This window comes from Balaenoptera physalus (assembly GCF_965194825.1).
Source record: "Balaenoptera physalus genome assembly, chromosome: 5".
Taxonomy (NCBI): Eukaryota; Metazoa; Chordata; class Mammalia; order Artiodactyla; family Balaenopteridae; genus Balaenoptera; species Balaenoptera physalus.
Window position 1 is genome coordinate 9,429,781 of NC_138884.1, and position 22,329 is coordinate 9,452,109.

General features: G+C 40.7%; 1 protein-coding gene across 5 annotated transcripts in view; it reads left to right on the forward strand.

The window, feature by feature from the left end:
- HERC3 (HECT and RLD domain containing E3 ubiquitin protein ligase 3) overlaps positions 1–22,329 on the forward strand; it is a 141,186-nt gene that overhangs the window by 70,398 nt on the left and 48,459 nt on the right. For 3 of the 5 annotated variants that reach the window (XM_082461657.1, XM_082461660.1, XM_082461658.1), the window contains 5 exons: positions 16,699–16,722; positions 16,814–16,903; positions 18,087–18,257; positions 20,053–20,196; positions 21,368–21,534. In XM_082461657.1, coding sequence (XP_082317783.1) covers positions 16,699–16,722; positions 16,814–16,903; positions 18,087–18,257; positions 20,053–20,196; positions 21,368–21,534 — 596 coding nt within the window. The remainder of the gene's footprint in view (positions 1–16,698; positions 16,723–16,813; positions 16,904–18,086; positions 18,258–20,052; positions 20,197–21,367; positions 21,535–22,329) is intronic. The other 2 variants (XM_082461659.1, XM_082461661.1) reach the window with 1 other exon arrangement.

The following is a 22,329-nucleotide window of genomic DNA, read 5'->3' on the forward strand; positions in this document are numbered from 1 at the left end:
TGTGTTAGTTTCAGGTGTACAGCGCAGTGATTCATATATCTATATCTATATATGTTCCTTTTCAGATTGTTTTCCCTTATAGGGTATTTACAAAATATTGAGTATAGTTCCCTGTGCGATACAATAGGTCCTTGTTCTTCATCTGTTTTGTATATGGTAGTGAGTATATGTTAATCCCAAACTCCTAATTTATCCCTCCCCCCATCTTTCCCCTTTGGTAACCATGAGTTTGTTTTCTATGTCTGAGAGTCTATTTCTGTTTTATAAATAAGTTCATTTTTATCATTTTTTTTAGATTTCACATATAAGTGATATCGTATGATATTTGTCTTTCTCTGTCTGGCTTACTTTACTTAGTATGATCATCTCTAGGACTTTCAGTTTTGCATGATGAAAAAGCTCTGGAGATTCATTGCACAATAACGTGAATGTAGTTAACACTGACGAACTGTACACTTAAAGATGTTAAAGATGGTAAACTTTATATGTCTTTTACCGCAATTTTAAAGAGTCGAGACACATAAAGTGTATTTCTGGCTTTTCTTGAAACCTGGAAGATCTGGCGACATGACCTGTCTTTCCAGATGGCGCCAGTTGGCTGGCGTTCAACGGGGGCTCTTTGGAGGAGGCTGAGACGTGCCAGAGTCCCCACTGCAGCTTGATTTTGACACTGAGGAAAGGATCATTTACGAATTGTCTTCATCTAACAGCTAGCCTACTTTAGTCATCGTATGTCAGCTGCCTGAACCCTACAGGCTACCTGTGACTTGGGATTACGTGTGTGAAAATGTCACGTATCCCTGACCTAGTTGTCACTGTACGTTAGAACTGCGGGTTCCTGCCTGCCACCCTTGGCCTGGCTCCTCAGTTTGATTGTAGACTGGCTTGGGATATATGCAAGGCTTTTTAGGATCCCCCATCTGTGGATTATGTAAAAATTTGAGTGACGTCAGAAAACAGAGTGATTATTTGGTTATTATATTTAGTGAAGCCATGCATAGCAGACACATTTGAGGTAAGTCCTTGCCAATTTAGCAGATTCATCACTGACCTTTAGGCAGTATTTCCCTGTACCCTGTAGGGCTTTTGGAGGTCAGTAGTGGTTTCCAACAGCAAGGCATTTAAATCGGTTTATTTAACTAAGGAAGATTTTTTTCTTTGTTAAATAACGGATGATCAGTGCTAGACACAATATTGTGTTTTTAGTAAGACTTCTGATTACTTTAAAAAACCAAAATCCTTTTCAGAAAAGTGGATGCGTCTTCAAAACGGGTTTACGTGGAAATTTAACATGGAGGCTATCAGTGAACTCTGTTTTCATCTCCTGATCTAGAAATTGTAAAAAGATAAGCCTCTCTGTTTTGTCAGTTTGTGAATACTCTTTGAATCATAAAATGTTAAGAGCTGAAGTAAGCCTTATGAATTATTTAGCCAACTGCTTTGTTTCTAGGTGAGAAATTGGAGGCCCAGAGAAGCTAAACAATTTTTCCACCAATTCAATTAGCTTAAAAGCCAGTTTTTCTGACTTCTAATCTACCCTTTCTTGCTGCTGAATAAAATAATTCTAATGAGCCCTAATTCTTTTTGACCCTGAAAAAGAAGTTGCTGGTGTTAAAATATAGGTTACCATGACTGTGGTCTCTGAATGGAGATACTTAAGTGAGCAACTTTTATAGTTCCTTTCTCTTAACATTTGATAAGCAAATCTAAGTCTTAAATACCAGCTGCTCATCTCCTCTTCAAAAATTAGTTATTATAGAAAGATAGAAAATTAGGTGAAATTACCATGTGACCTTTTGTGATTTCTGTGGCATTTTTTTCTGTTATACAATGCTATTAGAAATTAAAGTTTATATTTCTTCATATCTTGGATTTTAACCTAAAATGCTAAAGCTATTTCATATATGATTCATGTTTTGTTTTGTTTTTTTTTTAAAAGTAAGCAGTACCTTATTTTATTTTATTTATTTATTTATTTATTTTTGGCTGTGTTGGGTCTTCGTTTCTGTGCGAGGGCTTTCTCTAGTTGTGGCAAGCGGGGGCCACTCTTCATTGCGGTGCGCGGGCCTCTCATTATCGCGGCCTCTCTTGTTGTGGAGCACAGGCTCCAGACGCACAGGCTCAGTAGTTGTGGCGCACGGGCTTAGTTGCCCCGTGGCATGTGGGATCTTCCCAGACCAGGGCTCGAACCCGTGTCCCTGCATTGGCAGGCAGACTCTCAACCACTGCACCACCAGGGAAGCCCCTGATTCATGTTTTTTTGACTACTTTTTTTTCGAGGTATAATTGACATGTATGTAACATTATATTAGTTTCAGGTGTGTAACATAATGACTCGATACTTACATACACTGTGAAATGATCATCACAATAAGTCTAGTCACTGTCTGTCACCACACAGTTACAAATTTTGTTTTTCTTGTGATGAGAACTTTTAAGATTTACTCTCTTAGCAGCTTTAGCAACTAAAATATGCAATGCAGTTTTACTGTCAATAGTCACTATGCTGTGCATTATATCACTGTGACTTATTTATTTTATAACTGGAAGTTTGTACCTTTGACCCTCTTCACGCATTTTACCCACCCGCTATCCCCTCTCCTCTCTGGCAGCCACTAAACTGTCTCTTTATCTATGAGCTTGTTGTTGTTTTGCTTTGCTTTGCTTTGTTTGTTTAGATTCCAAGTATAAGTGAAATAATACAGCATTTGTCTTTCTTTGTCTGACTTATTTCACTTAGCATAGTGCCTTCAAGGTCCATCCAGGTTGTTGAAAATGGCAAGATTCCATTTTTTTTTAATGTCTGAGTGTTACCGAACCGAACTTGGGTCCGTTTGCCTGCACTCAGTAAAGCCAGTTTCTGACACCGGGTTGTGGGAAGGAAAGTGCAGCGTTCACTGCAGGGTGAACTCCTTACCAAGCAAGGAGTCCAGGGAAGCTAGTGTTCAAAACACCTGAACTCCCCGGTGGGTTTCAGGAAAGCGTTTTTAAAGGCCAGGTGAGGGAGGGGAGTCGCAGAGTATGTAATCTGCCTGTGCACAAGTCTCTGATTGGTTGATGGTGAGGTAACAGGGCAGTGTCACATGATCAGTCCTCAGGCTCCAGTGGGTCTGGGGGCTGTGTGCTCCTGGTCATCAGGTAGTTAGTTTCTTCCATTTGGTGGTGGTTTTAGTATCTGCAAGACAGCTCAGGAAGTGCGCATCCGATACTGTTATCTAGGTCCTTCAGAGAGGGGCTAAAACAGAGGGTATCGGGGAGGGGTCCGTCCTGCTCGGGCCCCATAGGGTCCTGCTCGGTTACAGGAGTACTATTCCACTGTGTGTGTATATACCCCATCTTCTTTATCCATTCATCCATCTGTGGACGCTTCGGTTGTTTCCACATCTTGGCTAATATAAATAAGGCTGCTGTGGATATGGGGGTACGTAAATCTTTTCAAATTAGTGTTTTCTTATTCTTTAGATAAATACCCAGAAGTGGAACTGCTGGATCATACGGTAGTTCTATTTTCGATTTTTTGAGGAACCTCCATACAGTTTTCCATAGTGGCTGCACCAACTTACATTCCCACCAACAGTGCACAAGGGTTCCCGTTTCTCCACATCCTTGCCCACGCTTGTTATTTTTTGTCTTTTTGATAATAGACATTCTGACAGGTGTGAGGTGAAACCTCACTGTGGTTTTGATTTGCATTTCCCTGATGATTAATGATGTTGAGCATCTTTTCATGTGCCTGTTGGCCATCTGTATGTCATCTTTGGAAAAATGTCTATTGGGTTAATTGGGTTAACCCAATAATTTTTAATTAATTGGGTTGGTGGTGTTTTTTTTTTTTTTTTGATATTGAGTTGTATGAGTTCTTTGTATATTTTGGACATTAACCCCTTATCAGATATATTGTTTGCAAATACCTCTCCCATTCTGTAGGCTGCCTTTTCATTTTGTTGATAGTTTCCTTTGCTCTGCAGAAGCTTTTTAGTTTGATGTAGTTCCATTTGTTTATTTTTGCTTTTGTTGCCTTTGATTTTGAAGTTGGATCCAAAAAATCATTGCCAAGACTGATGTCAAGTTGCTTACTACCTACGTTTTCTTCTATGAGTTTTATGGTTTTAGGTCTTACGTTCAGGTCTTTAATCCATTTTGAGTTAATTTTTATGTATGGTAAGTAAGATAGTGGTCCAGTTTTATCCTTTTGTATGTGCCCATCCAGTTTTCTCAACACCATTTATTGAAGAGACTGTCCTTTTCCCATTGTGTGATCTTGCCTCCTTTACATAAATTAATTGGCCATATATGCATGGGTTTATTTCTGAGCTTAACCACTTTTAAATGATAGTAATGAACAATAAGTGGATTTTCCCCCAGCTTTACTGAGGGATAATCGACATTATTGTATATATTTAAAGTGTACAATGTGATGATTTGATATACATTGTAAAATGATTACAAAGATCAAGTTAATTAACACATCCATTACCTCACATAGTTAACTTCTTATTTTGCTTAAGATGTAGTCTCATCAAGTTCCCAGTATTTAATACTGTGTTATTAACTATAGTCACCATGCTGTGCTTTAGCTCCTTAGAACTTACTTATAACTGAAAAGATTGTACCCTTTGACCTATATCTCCCCATCGCCTCCCCTGTTCCCGCCCTAGCCCCTGGCAACCACCATTATTCTGTTTCTGTGAGATTGGCTTTCTTATTTTTTTAGATTCCACATATAAATGATACCATACAGTATTTGTCTCTCTCTGTCTGGCTTATTTCACTTCGTGTAAAATGCCCTTTAGTTTCACCCATGTTGTTGCAAATGGCAGGATTGCCTTCTTTTTTATGGATGAATAATATTCCTGTGTGTGTGTCTGTGTGTCTGTCTGTCTCACACTATATGAGTTTTTATGTGTTAAATTTTTTGCCTTGGCAGTAGCCGAGGCAGTATAGCATACAGTTCAGAGCACGTGCTTTAGTCAAAAAGAACTGGGTTCAAGTCTCAACTCTGGCCTACTACGTATGTGACCTTAGGCAAATTACTTAATTTCTGTAAGCCTAGCATCCTCATTTATAAATGTGAATTATAACAGTACTGTGAGAACTAAATGGGAGAAACCGTGGAAAGGCCTTACTTGTCAGAGTACCTAGTGCCTGGCATATCATAAGCCCTAATAACTATTTTACAGTAAGCAGTCTTGGGCACCTAATGTACGTCATGTGCCTGCTACCACTGGGGATGGAGACACATACAGGACATGGGGGCTGCCTCTGTGGGGTGTTCAGTGTAGTGCAGAAGGAATTACAAAGGGACATAATATGTGTGGGCAAAGGGCTATGGTGTATAAAAGCAACATTCTAAAGTGGCTGCTTTTTGCTTATTTTATTTTATTGTTATTATTTTTTAACATCTTTACTGGAGTATAATTGCTTTACAATGGTGTGTTAGTTTCTGCTGTTTAACAAAGTGAATCAGTTATACATATACATATATCCCCATATCTCCTCCCTCTTGTGTCTCCCTCCCATCCTCCCTATCCCACCCCTCTAGGTGGTCACAAAGCACCGAGCTGATCTCCCTGTGCTATGCAGCTGCTTCCCACTAGCTATCTATTTTACATTTGGTAGTGTATATATGTCCATGCCACTCTCTCGCTTCATCCCAGCTTACCCTTCCCCCTCCCCGTGTCCTCAAGTCCACTCTCCACGTCTGCGTCTTCATTCGTGTCCTGCCCCTAGGCTCCTCAGAACCATTTTTTTTTAGATTCCATATATATGTGTTAGCATACGGTATTTGTTTTTCTCTTTCTGACTTACTTCACTCTGTATGACAGACTCTAGGTCCATCCACCTCACTACAAATAACTCAATTTCGTTTCTTTTTATGGCTGAGTAATATTCCATTGTATATATGTGCCACATCTTCTTTATCCATTCATCTGTCAGTGGACACTTAGGTTGCTTCCATGTCCTGGCTATTGTAAATAGAGCTGCAATGAACATTGTGGTACATGACTCTTTTTGAATTATGGTTTTCTTAGGGTATATGCCCAGTAGTGGGATTGCTGGGTCGTATGGTAGTTCTATTTGTAGTTTTTTAAGGAACCTCCATACTGTTCTCCATAGTGGCTGTATCAATTTACATTCCGCTGACAGTGAAAGAGGGTTCCCTTTTCTCCACACCCTCTCCAGCATTTATTGTTTGTAGATTTTTTGATGATGGCCATTCTGACCGGTGTGAGTTGATACCTCATTGTAGTTTTGAATTGCATTTCTCTAATGATTAGTGATGTTGAGCATCCTTTCATGTGTTTGTTGGCAATCTGTATATCTTCTTTGCAGAAATGTCTATTTAGGTCTTCTGCCCGTTTTAGGATTGGGTTGTTTGATTTTTTGTTATTGAGCTGCATTAGCTGCTTGTAAATTTTGGAGATTAATCCTTTGTCAGTTGCTTCGTTTGCAAATATTTTCTCCCATTCTGAGGGTTGTCTTTTCGTCTTGAATATGGTTTCCTTTGCTGTGCAAAAGCTTTTAAGTTTCATTAGGTCCCATTTGTTTATTTTTGTTCTTATTTCCATTTCTCTAGGAGGTGGGCCAAAAAGGATCTTGCTGTGGTTTATGTCATAGAGTGTTCTGCCTATGTTTTCCTCTTAGAGTTTTATAGTGTCTGGCCTTACATTTAGGTCTGTAATCCATTTTGAGTTTATTTTTGTGTATGGTGTTAGGAAGGGTTCTAATTTCATACTTTTACATGTACCTGTCCAGTTTTCCCAGCACCACTTATAAAGAGGCTGTCTTTCCTCCACTGTATATGCTTGCCTCCTTTATCAAAGATAAGGTGACCATATGTGCGTGGGTTTATCTCTGGGCTTTCTATCCTGTTCCATTGATCTATATTTCTGTTTTTGTGCCAGTACCATACTGTCTTGATTACTGTAGCTTTGTAGTACAGTCTGAAGTCAGGGAGCCTGATTCCTCCAGCTCCATTTTTCGTTCTCGAGATTGCTTTGGCTATTTGGGGTCTTTTGCGTTTCCATACAAATTGTGAAATTTTTTGTTCTAGCTCTGTGAAAAATGCCAGTGGTAGTTTGATAGGGATTGCATTGAATCTGTAGATTGCTTTGGGTAGTAGAGTCATTTTCACAATGTTGATTCTTACAATCCAAGAACATGGTATAGCTCTCCATCTATTTGTATCATCTTTAATTTCTTTCATCAGTGTCTTATAATTTTCTGCATACAGGTCTTTTGTCTCCTTAGGTAGGTTTATTCCTAGATATTTTATTCTTTTTGTTGCAGTGGTAAATGGGAGTGTTTTCTTAATTTCACTTTCAGATTTTTCATCATTAGTGTATAGGAATGCAAGAGATTTCTGTGCATTAATTTTGTATCCTGCTACTTTACCAAATTCATTGATTAGCTCTAGGAGTTTTCTGGTAGTATCTTTAGGATTCTCTATGTATAGTATCATGTCATCTGCAAACAGTGACAGCTTTACTTCTTCTTTTCCGATTTGGATTCCTTTTATTTCTTTTTCTTCTCTGATTGCTGTGGCTAAAACTTCCAAAACTATGTTGAATAATAGTGGTGAGAGTGGGTAACCTTGTCTTGTTCCTGATCTTAGTGGAAATGGTTTCAGTTGTTCACCATTGAGGATGATGTTGGCTGTGGGTTTGTCATATATTGCTTTTATTATGTTGAGGAAAGTTCCCTCTAAGCCTACTTTCTGCAGGACTTTTTTCATAAATGGGCGTTGAATTTTGTCGAAAGCTTTCTCTGCATCTATTGAGATGATCATATGGTTTTTCTCCTTCAATTTGTTAATATGGTGTATCACGTTGATTGATTTGCATGTATTGAAGAATCCTTGCATTCCTGGGATAAACCCCACTTGATCATGGTGTATGATCCTTGTAATGTGCTGTTGGATTCAGTTTGCTAGTATTTTGTTGAGGATTTTTGCATCTGTGTTCATCAGTGATATTGGCCTGTAATTTTCTTTCTTTGTGACATCTTTTTCTGGTTTTGGTATCAGGGTGATGGTGGCCTCGTAGAATGAGTTTGGGAGTGTTCCTCCCTCTGCAATATTTTGGAAGAGTTTGAGAAGGATAGGTGTTAGCTCTTCTTTAAATGTTTGATAGAATTCGCCTGTGAAGCCATCTGGTCCTGGACTTTTGTTTGTTAGAAGATTTTTAGTCACAGTTTCAATTTCAGTGCTTGTGATTGGTCTGTTCATATTTTCTATTTCTTCCTGGTTCAGTCTCAGAAGGTTGTGTCTTTCTAAGAATCTGTCCATTTCTTCCAGGTTGTCCATTTTATTGGCATAGAGTTGCTTGTAGTAATCTCTCATGATCCTTTGTGTTTCTGCAGTGTCAGTTGTTACTTCTCCTTTTTCATTTCTAATTTTATTGATTTGAGTCTTCTCCCTTTTTTCTTGATGAGTCTGGCTAATGGTTTATCAATTTTGTTTATCTTCTTAAAGAACCAGCTTTTAGTTTTATTGATCTTTGCTATTGTTTCCTTCATTTCTTTTTCATTTATTTCTGATCTGATCTTTATGATTTCTTTCCTTCTGCTAACTTTGGGGGGTTTTTTTGTGCTTCTTTCTGTAATTGCTTTAGATGTAAGGTTAGGTTGTTCATTCGAGATGTTTCCTGTTTCTTGAGGTAGGATTGTATTGCTATAAACTTCCCTCTTAGAACTGCTTTTGCTACATCCCATAGGTTTTGGGTCGTTGTGTTTTCATTGTTATTTTTTTCTAGGTATTTTTGATTTCCTCTTTGATTTCTTCATTGATCTCTTGGGTATTTGGTAGTGTATTGTTTAACCTCCATGTGTTTGTATTTTTTACAGATTTTTTCCTGTAATTGATATCTAGTCTCATAGCGTTGTGGTCGGAAAAGATACTTGATAAGATTTCAATTTTCTAAAATTTACTAAGGCTTGATTTGTGACCCAAGATATGATCTGTCCTGGAGAATGTTCCATGAACACTTGAGAGGAAAGTGTATTCTGTTGTTTTTGGGTGGAATGTCCTATAAATATCAATTAAGTCCATCTTGTTTAATGTATCATGTAAAGCTTGTGTTTCCTTATTTCTTTTCATTTTGGATGATCTGTCCATTGGGAAGTAGGGTGTTAAAATCCCCTACTATGATTGTATTATTGTCAATTTCCCCTTTTATGGCTGTTAGCATTTGCCTTATGTATTGATGTGCTCCTATGTTGGGTTCATAAATATTTACAATTGTTATATCTTCTTGGACTGATCCCTTGATCATTATGTAGTGTCCTTCTTTGTCTCTTGTAAGTAATAGTCTTTATTTTAAAGTCTATTTTGTCTGATATGAGAATTGCTACTCCAGCTTTCTTTTTATTTCCATTTACATGGAATATCTTTTTCCATCCCCTGACTTTCAGTCTGTATATGTCCCTAGGTCTGAAGTGGGTCTCTTGTAGACAGCATGTATGTGAATCTTGTTTTTGTATCCATTCAGCCAGTCTATGTCTTTTGGTTGGACCAGTTAATCCATTTACATTTAAGGTAGTTATTGATGTGTATGTTCCTATTACCATTTTCTTAATTGTTTTGGGTTTGTTATTGTAGGTCTTTTCCTTCTCTTGTGTTTCCTGCCTAGAGAATTCCTTTAGCGTTTGTTGTAAAGCTGGTTTGGTGGTGCTGAATTCTCTTAGCTTTTGCTTGTCTGTAAAGGTTTTAATTTCTCCATTGAATCTGAATGAGATCCTTGCTGGGTGGAATAATCTTGGTTGTAGGTTTTTCCCTTTCATCACTTTAAATATGTCCTGCCACTCCCTCCTGGCTTGCAGAGTTTCTGCTGAATGATCAGCTGTTAACCTTATGGGGATTCCCTTGTATGTTATTTGTTGTTTTTCCCTTGCTGCTTTTAATATGTTTTCTTTGTATTTAATTTTTGCCAGTTTGATTAATGTGTCTTGGTGTGTTTCTCCTTGGATTTGTCCTGTATGGGACTCTCTGCGCTTCCTGGACTTGATTGACTATTTCCTTTGCCATATTAGGGAAGTTTTCAACTATAATCTCTTGAAATATTTTCTCAGTCCCTTTCTTTTTCTCTTCTTCTTCTGGGACCCCTATAATTCGAATGTTGGTGCGTTTAATGTTGAACCAGTGGTCTCTGAGACTGTCCTCAATTCTTTTCATTCTTTTTCTTTATTGTGCTCTGTGGTAGTTACTTCCACAATTTTATCTTCCAGGTCAGTTATCCGTTCTTCTGCCTCAGTTATTCTGCTCTTGATTCCTTCTAGAGAATTTTTAATTTCATTTATTGTGTTGTTCATCATTGTTTGTTTGCTTTTTAGTTCTTGTAGGTCCTTATTAAACGTTTCTTGTAATTTCTACATTCTGTTTCCAAGATTTTGGATCATCTTTACTATCATTACTCTGAATTCTTTTTCAGGTTGGCTGCCTATTTCCTCTTCATTTGTTTGGTCTGGTGGGTTTTTACCTTGCTCCTTCATCTGCTGTGTGTTTCTCTGACTTCTCATTTTGTTTAACTTACTGTGTTTGGGGTCTCCTTTTTGCAGACTGCAGGTTCGTAGTTCCCGTTGTTTTTGGTATTTGTCCCCAGTTGCTAAGGTTGGTTCAGTGGGTTGTGTAGGCTTCCTGGTGGAGCGGACTGGTGCCTGTGTTCTGGTGGATGAGGCTGGATCTTGTCTTTCTGGTGGGCAGGACCGTGTCCCGTGGTGTGTTTTGGGGTGTCTGTGACCTTAGTATGATTTAGGCAGCCTCTCTGCTAATGGGTGGGGCTGTGTGCCTGTCTTGCTAGTTGTTTGGCACAGGGTGTCCAGCACTGTAGCTTGCTGGTTGTTGAATGGAGCTGAGTCTTACTGTTGAGGTGGAGATCTCTGGAAGAGCTTTCACCGTTTGGTATTACGTGGAGCTGGGAGGTCTCTGGTGGACCAATGTCCTGAACTCAGCTCTCCCACCTCAGAGGCTCAGGCCTGACACCCGGCCGGAGCACCAAGACCCTGTCAGCCACACGGCCAGGTACATGGGGAGTTTCGTGCCTTTTGGGAAGTCTGAGGTCTTCTGCCAGCGTTCAGTAGGTATTCTGTAGGAGTTGTTCCACATGCAGATGTATTTCTGATATATTTGTGGTGAGGAAGGTGATCTCCACGTCTTACTCCTCCTCCATCTTGAAGGTCTCCCTCAGCTTATTTTAAAGAAGAGGTGGTAGTGGCTTATTTATTTCCGTTTATTAACTGCCACCATCTACACTTCAAAAACAAATAGCACACAGAATGAGTGACTTTGTGGGCCCCATAGAGGGCCTCACAAGTGAGAAAGTGAGTGATACAAAGAAAATGCTTCATTGTAAAGCAACCATACTCCAATAAAAATTAATTAAAAGAAAAAACAGAGAAAAGAAAAAGAAAATGCTTCAAAAATAAAGACTGGAGTCAACCTGACATCGGCTGTCTGTGTCGTCCGGGGCAGTGTCTGGTTCCGGGTAGCAGTATTGTGCGTGGTGAGATGAGGCAGCTGTGTGTGCATCAGCATTCGGTGATGCTGGGAGCCAGATTTGCCCACGGAAGGTACAGGAACACGTGGTGGCAGGCAGGCCCGAAGGCAGGGGCTCCTGGGTTTCCTCCTTGGTGTTTGTGTGATGCGTCTTGTCCCCAGTCACAGCCACATTTAGGAAATGTTGACTTGGAATTAAAAGAAAGAAAAGAAAAGAGAAAGATATTCCCAATTCCCCAGTTCTCTAGTTCTGTACCATGTACTTATTCATTGCTTCTATGTCATATACTTAAAAAAAATGATCGGAGGTTACAGGGCAGCCCCATTTCAAGCAGCACCACTTGAAATGTGATCCATCAGTAGTACTTTGCTAGTTATAGGTTGTGAGACTCACTTTTGGGGAATGGATGGCCCAGGACAAACAGCCTCTCAGGAGGGGATCACATATCTTACCCGTTCATATACATCCTTCTAGGTTAGGGAGAGCAGTCAGGAAGCAGAATCATAATACTGCTGTTTCAGTATTTCGTTCACGTAGTATGGAAATGCCAGCACTAATACCATTTCTAAAATATTCAGCATCTACAAAATAAAAATCAGTGAAATTATTATATTTCAAATACAAAAACTCATAGACTTGTAAAAAATTTGTAGACATGTAAGTAGACTTTCATATAGGTCTGCTGCTTCTTTTGACCGAATACCCTTCCCTTCTTCACCTTCCATAGAGCTGGCACCTCAGTCATCCACCAGGGTGAGGGTCTTCTGGACCACCAACTCTCTGACCTTGGCTCTGGTTCCCAACAGTAGTTTATTTCCAGCCAACTTACCCAACTGAAAGCACGGTGACCCTGCCCTCCAGAAGAGAGATCAGCCTACCTCCAAAACTGGGCTCTTTGAGGGGGCAGGCAGGGGGCCATGGGAGGGAGTAGGAGCTGTAGAAGGTGGGCATTAAAGGGGTCTGGGAGGACTTGTGGTGGCGATTGCAGGGAGAGGGTGGTAGGAGAGAGCTGGAGAACTGGAGTGGGACTGGAGAGAGTCAAGACATACAGGAAAAGCTGCTGATTGATGTCTGAAATAACTCTATCGCACCAATAAAAATACTAGTATTTAAAAATCCTAGATATGGGCTTCCCTGGTGGCGCCGTGGTTAAGAATCCACCTGCCAATGTAGGGGACACGGGTTCGAGCCCTGGTCTGGGAAGATCCCACATGCCGCGGAGCAACCAAGCCCGTGCACTACAACTCCTGAGTCTGCGCTCTAGAGCCCACGAGCCACAACTACTGAGCCCATGTGCCACAACTACTGAAGCCTGCGCACCCAGAGCCCGTGCTCCGCAACAAGAGAAGCCACTGCAATGAGAAGCCCGCGCACCGCAACGAAGAGTAGCCCCCGCTTGCCGCAAGTAGAGAAAGCCTGCGCACAGCAACGAATACCCAATGCAGCCAAAAATAACAAATAAATAATAAATAAATTTATAAAAAAGTAAAAATACTAGATATAGTTGTCCCTCAGTATCAACAGGGGATTGGTTCCAGGAGCCCCCATTCCCATACCATGCTCAAGTCCCTCATATAAAATGTTGTATTATTTGCATATAACCTAAGCACATCCTGCCATAGACTTTAAATCATCTCTCGATTACTTGTACTACATAATACAGTGTAAATGCTATGTAAATAGTTGCTGGTGTGTGGCAAATTCAAGTTTTGCTTTCTGGAACCTTCTGGAATTGCCCTTTTTTTTTTTTTTTTTTTGCATACTTTCCATCTGTGGTTGGTTGAATCTGCAGATGTGGAACTGTGGATAAGGAGGGCCGACTGTATACTGCCAATGCTGTAAAGCCGACAACTGTTTTTTTGAAAACATTTATTTATTTATTTATTTATTTATTTATTTATTTATGGTTGTGTTGGGTCTTCGTTTCTGTGCGAGGGCTTTCTCTAGTTGCGGCAAGCGGGGGCCACTCTTCATCACGGTGCGTGGGCCTCTCACTGTCGCGGCCTCTCTTGTTGCGGGGCACAGGCTCCAGACGCGCAGGCTCAGCAGTCGTGGCTCACGGCCCTAGTTGCTCCGCGGCATGTGGGATCTTCCCAGACCAGGGCTCGAACCCGTGTCCCCTGCATTGGCAGGCAGACTCTCAACCACTGCGCCACCAGGGAAGCCCCCCAACAACTGTTCTTATAGTAACTGTTCTCACTTCTCCCGTAGTCGCTTTTAATTTGAAGTGTTCGAAACCTTATCTTGCTTTATAGACCAACACGCACGGTGAAGGTCTTTCTTTTGCCTTGAAAACAGGCAGATAATGCTTAGAATAAAATCTCTTCTGAGAGGGAGGTTAGAAAATTCTGAATATTGGCACCGGTTTTAAACACACTTCCCCAACACTCTTATCCCAAGAGATACTTGTACCCGTTGTAGGTACCTAGTGCTGTTTTATGGTGTGTGTGTGTTTATTTTAGTGATTTCAGTTCCAGAATTCAAAGTAACCCGAGAAGTAGGCGTGAGGATGAATCAAGTCACTCTGGGCTCTGTGTGCGGGATTCCATACCTCGTCTCCCTGCACTGGAATCCTTTCTCTGATTAGTGTTTCTCAGGCTAGGGAAGTGTTCCAAGATCCCTGCAGGAACTTGTTTCTAAAGAATAAACAAGGGGAATTTTAATTAAAACTGCTTTTCAATGATTTCATTGAAATATACGCAAATACAAAAGGAGGTAGATATACACTTCTTATTCATGTAGCATTTAAATGTTATAAAACCAAAGCAAATTTACAGATTAGATAGTAACAAAACTCTAAAATCAGTAAAACACAAATGAGCCTCATGGATTTAACGTGATGAGCAAGGATGCCTTACTGAAGCCAAAGCCCACTTGCATTGTGATCAGGTTTGCGGGCTGCCAGGCCCGGGGACTTGAGTTCTGCAGCTTGTTCTATACACCCAGGGATGACTCAGCTCTCTTTCGTCCTTTCAGCTGCTATTAAACCTTCATTCATGCAGGGAGCCAGGACTGCAGTGGCCTTTTCCGGGGCACAAATGCATCACTTACAAAGGAAGACTGCTTTTCTTCTTTCTTATTACCCTTGGACAATTCAGTATAACATGGCACCAGTGCAATCATTAAAATAAATGCAAATTATATGGTAACACATCATTATAAAGAGGTCATTCAGAATGTGTTTTTATTTTGTTTAGGATATCGTTAAAAAAAAAAAACACAAAATTTAAAAAATGCATAGCGCACTTTCAGATCTCTGGGAATAAATCCATGGTGTTCTGTTTGAGAAATACTGCTACAGGTCAACATGATCTATACCGTTGATTTTTTTTGTTTCTTTCTGTTAGGTTATGTAGCAAACATGATTCATTAACTTAAGAAAACCTTTAAGGAGAGAGTTCCTTTTTTCTCCTGAGAAATGAAACTAACATACCTCTTAGATATGTTTGTGGTTGTATTTATTTATAGGCACACCTTGGAGAAATTGTGGGTTTCGTTCCAGACCACTGCAATAAAGCGAATGTCACAATAAAGCAAGTCACACACATTTTGTGGTTTCCCAGTGCATATGAAAGTTACGTTTATATTATACTGTAGTCTATTAAGTGTGCAATAGTATTATTTTAAAAAACAATATTTTAAACATGTTTAAAAAAACAATGAATGTACAAACCTTAATTAAAAACTACTTTATTGCTAAAAAATGTTAGCTGTCATTTTAGCCTTCAGCCGGTCTCAGTCTTTTTGCAATGGTAACATCAGAGATCACTGATCACAGGTCACCATAACAAATAAGAATGAGAAACTTTGAAATATTCTGAGAATTACCAAAATGTGACACAGAGACATGAAGTGAGCAAGTGCTGTTGGAAATATGGCGCCCATAGTCTTGCGAGACTCAGGGTTGCCACAAAGTTCAGTTTGCGGGGAAGGGGAGGGTGGGATGAATTGGGACATTAGGTTTGACATAAATGTACTAACTACCACTTGTAAAACAGATAGCTAGTGGGAACCTGCTGTATAGCACAGGGAGCTCAGCTCAGTGCTCTGATGACCTAGATGGGTGGGAGGGAGGTCCAAAGTGGGGGGGATATATGTATATATATAGCTGATTCACTTTACTGTACAGCAGAAACTAACACAACATTGTAGGGCAATTACACTCCAATAAAAAATAAATAAATAAATAATGTAAAAAAACCAAAATTTTTTAAAAAGCCGTATCTGTGAAACGCAATAAAGTGAAGCGCAATAAAACGAGGTACGTCTGTATTGTTATTCCCCTCCTCAAAAGTTTATTCAGATTTAGTCACATATTGATGGAGTGTCTTCTGTAGGCCAGGCATTGGTCCCAGTGCCTAGTCAGGGGCAGCTTTCTCAATATCTTTTTTTTTTTTTTTTAATTTATTTATTTTTGGCTGCGTTGGGTCTTCATTGCTGCGTGTGGGCTTTCTCTAGTTGCGGCGAGCGGGGGCTACTCTTCGTTGCGGTGCACGGGCTTCTCATTGCGGTGGCTTCTCTTGTTGCAGAGCACGGGCTCTAGGCACACGGGCTTAGTAGTTGTGGCACATGGGCTCCAGTAGTTGTGGCTCGCAGGCTCAGTAGATGCGGCGCACGGACTTAGTTGCTCCGCGGCATGTGGGGTCTTCCCGGACCAGGGCTTGAACCCGTGTCCCCTGCACTGGCAGGTGGATTCTTAACCACTGCGCCACCAGGGAAGCCCCCCAGGGACAGCTTTCTAAATATTTGGTTTCTCCCAAGAGGAACTCTGTGTGTGTGTGTGTGTGTGTGTGTGTGTGTGTAAAAGGGAGACTTAACATGTTGACAAATAAATGAAATTTGCATTATCCACTTTACCCAACAAAATTAACCTCTGAAGTCATGGTTGTAAAGCTCCTGTTTTGGAATTAGATTTCTTATAAATGAGAGTTCTATTAATACTGTGAATTATGGGGTTAGTGAAATGGTTTGTAAAGGTCCTTTAAAATTTTTTTTTAAATTGTTTTTAGTGTTCTTCTCAGTCTGTAGTCATCAAAACAACTAGCCTGTTCCATCAGAACTCCACTAAGCTGTTCAAATGGTGTTAGTTCCATGGTCAAATGGTCAGATAGGTTATCTGTTCTGTTATTTGTTTTGTTATTTGTGGGAGGTAGAAAGTTCAAGTTTTGTAATCCAACTAAGAGACTTTTTATTTTTCTTTACACAGAAGGCTAGACCATCTATAATGCAGGTAAATGACTCTGTAAAATTTATTTATGTATTTTTCCAGCAGTATTCTCTGTGGGATACTATAATATTGCCAATAATATGTTTTCTTCTAGGATGCTGTAACACTTTGTTCCTACCCTTTCATCTTTGATGCCCAAGCTAAGACCAAAATGTTACAGACCGACGCTGAGCTGCAGATGCAGGTAACGTATTTTAAACCTTACTTGCTCTTCTTACGGGTTTCTTTCATCTTATACATTCAGTTGTAATTTCTCCAAATAGGAGAAAGTTGATTTGGATGAAGTTCCATTGTAACTTTTAGAACTGTTAGAAAAATTTTCAGCAATTTTATATTGAATATAACACGTATACGTGAATGCACATCTACGTAAACAGGGGGGGTGGCAAGTGTCTTCATAAAGGGCCGTATAGTAAATACGTGTCTTTGTGGGCCATACAGTTGTCTCAAGTATTCAACTCTGTCGTAGCATGAAATTTGAATTTTATATAATTTTCACATGTAGTGAAATATTTTTCTTTTGATTTTTTAAAAACTATTTAAAAATGTAAAAACTATTGTTAGCTCAAGAGCTGTGCAAGAGCAGGCAGCAGGCTGGATTCGGTCCTTGGGCCATTGTTTGCTGACCCCTGATAGAAAATTAAATGGAGCTTGGCAGTTCTTCATTGAGCAAAAACTCAAGTTATAGAGATTTGTTTAATTTATTTTAAACACCCATTTTTATTGTAAAATATAATTGGTTTTGACAAGCCTACAAAGACACCTGTGAATTAGCAATCCAAATCTACCAATTCCCATTGTTGGTGGATATATAACTTCATTCATCTCCCTCTCCCTTTCCCCATCTGTCTGTCTCTCTCTAGCTCTTATCTATATCTCTCTCTCTATATATATATATTTTCACAGTGATATATCCATGATATTGACAATTTAAAGGTTTTCCAGAGAAAATGGACATTTTTCAAAGAATAAACACCATTTAGCAAGGGGTTATTAGGTTTCTTTTCCTGCCACTTTGAAAGTCATAGTTTCTACCCACTGTCCGTCATCACTTTTCTTCTACTAAGATATTATTTCAGTCTGAATCAGCTTAGTCTAAATCATTTTCCTGGAATGAGTTACAGATCATATGGTTTATGAAGTGTTTCAGTTAATCTCTTTGGGTTCAGATTAGAAAGCTTTGTGTGTTCTGTAAACATGAGGAACTGAGAGAATCTACTGGAAAAGTTAGGAGGAAAATAAAGACCAAAATGGATCTCAGTCAGCCTGGCCCCGGCCTGCCCCCGGTCCAGAGGCAGGGCCGGCTGCTGTCCCCACTCACAGGCGCGCTCTGAGTGGTAACTGCGCTCTTGCACGTGCCGTTCCAGGTGGCGGTCAACGGGGCCAACCTGCAGAACGTCTTCATGCTTCTCACCCTGGAGCCTCTGCTGGCCAGAAGCCCCTTCCTGGTCCTTCACGTTCGCCGGAGCAACCTTGTCGGCGACGCCCTGCGAGAGCTGAGCATTCATTCTGATATTGATTTGAAAAAGCCTCTCAAAGTGAGCCCTTCCCTATGTTCCTCTAAATAACCTTCCTGGGTTTTCCTTAAACAGTGTTGATGAGGCAGCAAAGATTTTATTAAAATCGTGGAGTACAGCCATTCATTCTTCCTTTCATTCATTTTACAAGAATTTACTCACTTGCTTCTGTCCAATCACCAAACAGAACATCTCAACGTGACATCAGATAAAAATGCCAGTGGATCACTTGAGGGGAATATAGGGCCTTTTTTGTCTGCTCTCTTCAGTTTACCTGCTCCAGCTCTGCCAAAACCAAGCGAACAACAGCACTACTAAAGCTTCAACTAGGTAAAGCTACCAAGCCAGCATCTAGGAAGTCTTTGGATGTCAAAGATTTAAGAGAAAGAAGGTAAAAAAAAAAAAAGAGAACGGAAAGGTAGTGAGATTGTCTGGGCAGCTGGTGGCCTGTTATGATAGGCCCTCTCAGTGCTTGGAAATGATTAAATTAAGAAATTGTCTTTCCTCATACATTAGGCATGTTTGTGTCACCACTTAGTGTATTCCCAGGGCTTAGCACAATGCTTGGTACGCAGTAGCTGGTCAGTAAATATTTAGTGAATTATTGAAGTTTTAAGTGATTTACCTTTCCCTTCAGAAGACTTTCCTAACTCTATTTCCAATCCTGTTGTAAACTCCAGTTTCTGAAATGTAATAGGCAAGAAACCGATGGTCTCCACGATCCTGTCACCCTTTTAAAAATTTCCAGTAAGTAGTATCGGTCCCATCAGTCTGCCTGGGAGTTCTCCCTAGAACGTCTGGGTTAGGTTTTTGATATTGCAAAGAGAGGGCGCCTTCTTTGCCCCTTGTTTTCAATCAGTAATTCAGATGGGACAGTTCTTGCTTGCTAGCGTGTTTGAGTTAAGTCTTCTGCTGGCATCCGTATAATCGGAGGCCTTGACTCTCCTCCTGCTCTGGGCAACCTTGACCACAGGCACCGGGATAAGCTTGCTTGCTTTTTTTTTTTGGCTGCGCCATGCAGCACGCGGGATCTTAGTTCCCTGTCCCCTGGTCAAAGCCGTGGCCCCAGCACTGGGAGCGCAGGGTCTTAACCACTGGGCCACCAGGGAAGTTCCCAGGATAAGCTTTCTTAAATGCTGTTTTTAGTTCTGTACCTGAGCCCTTACCAGTAAAATGGGGATGATAGTAGTAATTCCAGTGTGTAAGACTGTTCTGAGCATTAGGTTAATAGAGTTTAAGTGCTGGCTGGCATGTAGACAACTCTCAGTAAATCTCGTCCTTTGGTTCGCTGTAGCTGTTGTTGTGCTGGGTCTCTTTATAGCCCCTCACAGAGCCCAGGTCTGTGTCTGCTCAGAATGCTCTCCTCCCTTTCATATGCATCAGTTAGTTCAAGAACCCCACTGAGAGAGATTTCTTCCTTTATTCAAGTTAGTCACTGCTTTTCTCTACGTGCCAGAACATTTACGTCTCAGTGTATCTGACTCTTGGAAAATAAAATGTATTCTCGAATTGGTTCTTTTGTGTTTGCCTCCCCGCCCCAAATAGATGGTAAACTTTCTGTGGACATATGGTAAACTTCTGACTTTCTCTGTATCCCATGAAGTGCCTGGTAAAATTTTGTGTGTTTATAAGTGCCTTGTTAATAATCAGCAGATACTCTTTGCAGTTTTCATTGCGTCAGTGTATTCTCTGTTACATCTTCCTTTCTTTGTCCTGACTTTGGAAAGAATTTGCTAAAAAAAAAAAAAACGAAAAGAAAAAACATAAAATGCCAATGATTCCCCTGAAGTACTAATTCTACTTTCATTATTTCAAGGTCATTTTTGATGGTGAAGAAGCAGTGGATGCTGGTGGTGTCACAAAGGAGTTCTTTCTTTTACTATTAAAAGAATTGTTGAATCCCATCTATGGAATGTTTACCTACTATCAGGATTCAAATCTCTTGTGGTTTTCAGATAAGGTAAGTTAGTGATGTCACCATTCAGCAGATGGATTGAATTAAACTGCCTTTTTTGTTGTCAGACCAATCCCTAGCCTTCTGATGTTTACAAAGGGGAGCATAACAAAAGTAATCATTTAACATGATTATCTTCATGTTTCCCGTCTTCATGTTTCACCTGTTGCTAAGACCTCTTGGTGTGTTTTGTCACCCATTAGCCCCATTTCCATTTCTAGTAGGTAAGCTCCAAGTTTTGTAATCCTCGGAGGGTAGAAAGAGTATGGTATGATAAAGAAGTTGGTTTTATGATATATAAAAAGTAGTTGTCAAGTATATCTTATTTTAATAACAGGGAGAGTATGTGTATGAATACTCATACAAATACACACACACTCACACTTTTTGAAAATTCAGTTGGAGAGCTAAGTTTTAAAAGGCATTCTCATTTCAAGCAGACTATAGTTTCGCTCTTTTTCTACCATAGTTTTCTCCCTAGATCTGCACTGTCTTGAAAGGTAGCCATTAGCTTCCTGTGGCTATTTAAGTTTAAATTTTATTTAATTAAAATTAAGTAATACTAAAGTCATTCCCTCAGTTGTACTAACCACCGTTCAAGTGCTCAGTAGACACATGTAGTTAGTGGCTGCCATCTGGGACAGCACAGAATAGACTGTTTCCATCATTGCAGAAAGTTCTATTGGACGGCATTGCTCTAAATGAGGGTAAGCTGTTCTCTGTATCACAAATGAGCTGTAAATGCTTAACTTACAGCATTGCATCTTTGGGGGACAGCTGAACTTTTGTTAGGGGTACTTCTCTGCTTCAGAAGGTAACTAAATATTAACGAGATCTTCATTCTTTCATACTGAAAATATTTTAAGGTGAATGGCAGATTGTTTTGAGGGCTGCAAACACTGTTTTTCTTTTCTTTTTTTTTTTTTAATGTTTATTTATTTATTTTTGGCTGCGTCGGGTCTTAGTTGCGGCGCAGGGTCTTCGTTGTGGCACGCGGGCTCCAGAGCACATGGGCTCTGTAGTTGCAGCACACGGGCTTAGTTGCCCTGTGGCATGTGGGATCTTAGTTCCCCTACCACGGATCAAACCCACGTCCCCTGCATCGGAAGGCGGGTTCTTAACCACTGGCCCACCAGGGAAGTCCCTGCTTTTAACACATTTGCACATGTGGTGAAAGTGTTTCGTAGAGCACAACTGGTTTCACTTGATTGGCATAACCTGCGGACTCGCCATCTACAACTCCACGGTGGTGGACCTGCACTTCCCGTTGGCTCTCTATAAGAAGCTACTGGACGTGAAGCCTGGCCTGGAGGACTTGAAGGAGCTGTCGCCCACGGAAGGAAGGTATGGAGCTGGAAGACGGGAGCCTGGTGTGGAGAGCTGCTCTGGCGCTGGGATCAAAGGTTGACAACACCACGTGTACAAGTTAAGAGTTTATCATTAGACTGTGCTGTGTATGCTTTGTCTTAAGACGTAGCTCCACAGCTAGTGGCTTGAAGCAGTGCCTGTGTCACTCTAGGGGCAGAAGGAGAAAAGGGAAAAGGGAAGTCGTAGCTGCCCAGGAATCCAGCTGTCTGCTTTTCTTATCCTGAACGAAAAATTAGGACTTCGAGCTTTGCCATGGTCCATAAGTACAGGGGAGGAAGTATTGAAAAGGGAGTCTGTATTTTGAAAAAGCCTACAGGTCTCCCTGTCCTTCCGTGTTTCTCTTTTCTGTGTCGCCTTGACTGTCGCACCGCAGCCGCACTCACAGCACTTCTGGTCACCAAACGTGTGGCGGTTTCTCCTACCACCAAGTAAGTCTCCACGACGCCAGCTGGTGTCCTACAGTTCATCTCAGTTCTGACACCGGCTACCTAGAGACGGCACTGGATCCCACACGCTCAGTGCTCGGTCCCTCCAGACTTCTCTCACCCACTTCGGGGGCCAGTCGCAGGCAGTAGGTCCCCAGGTTACCCGCAACTTCTGTCTGATCTGGTTACAAATCAGAGGTTCCCGTGACCCCTCCTCGGGTCCGATTAATTTCCTAGAGCGGCCCGAAGAATTCAGGGAAACACTTAGGTTTACCAGTTTATTCAAGGATTATGATAAAGGATACAGATGAACAGCCAGTTGAAGAGATACACAGGGTGAGGCCTG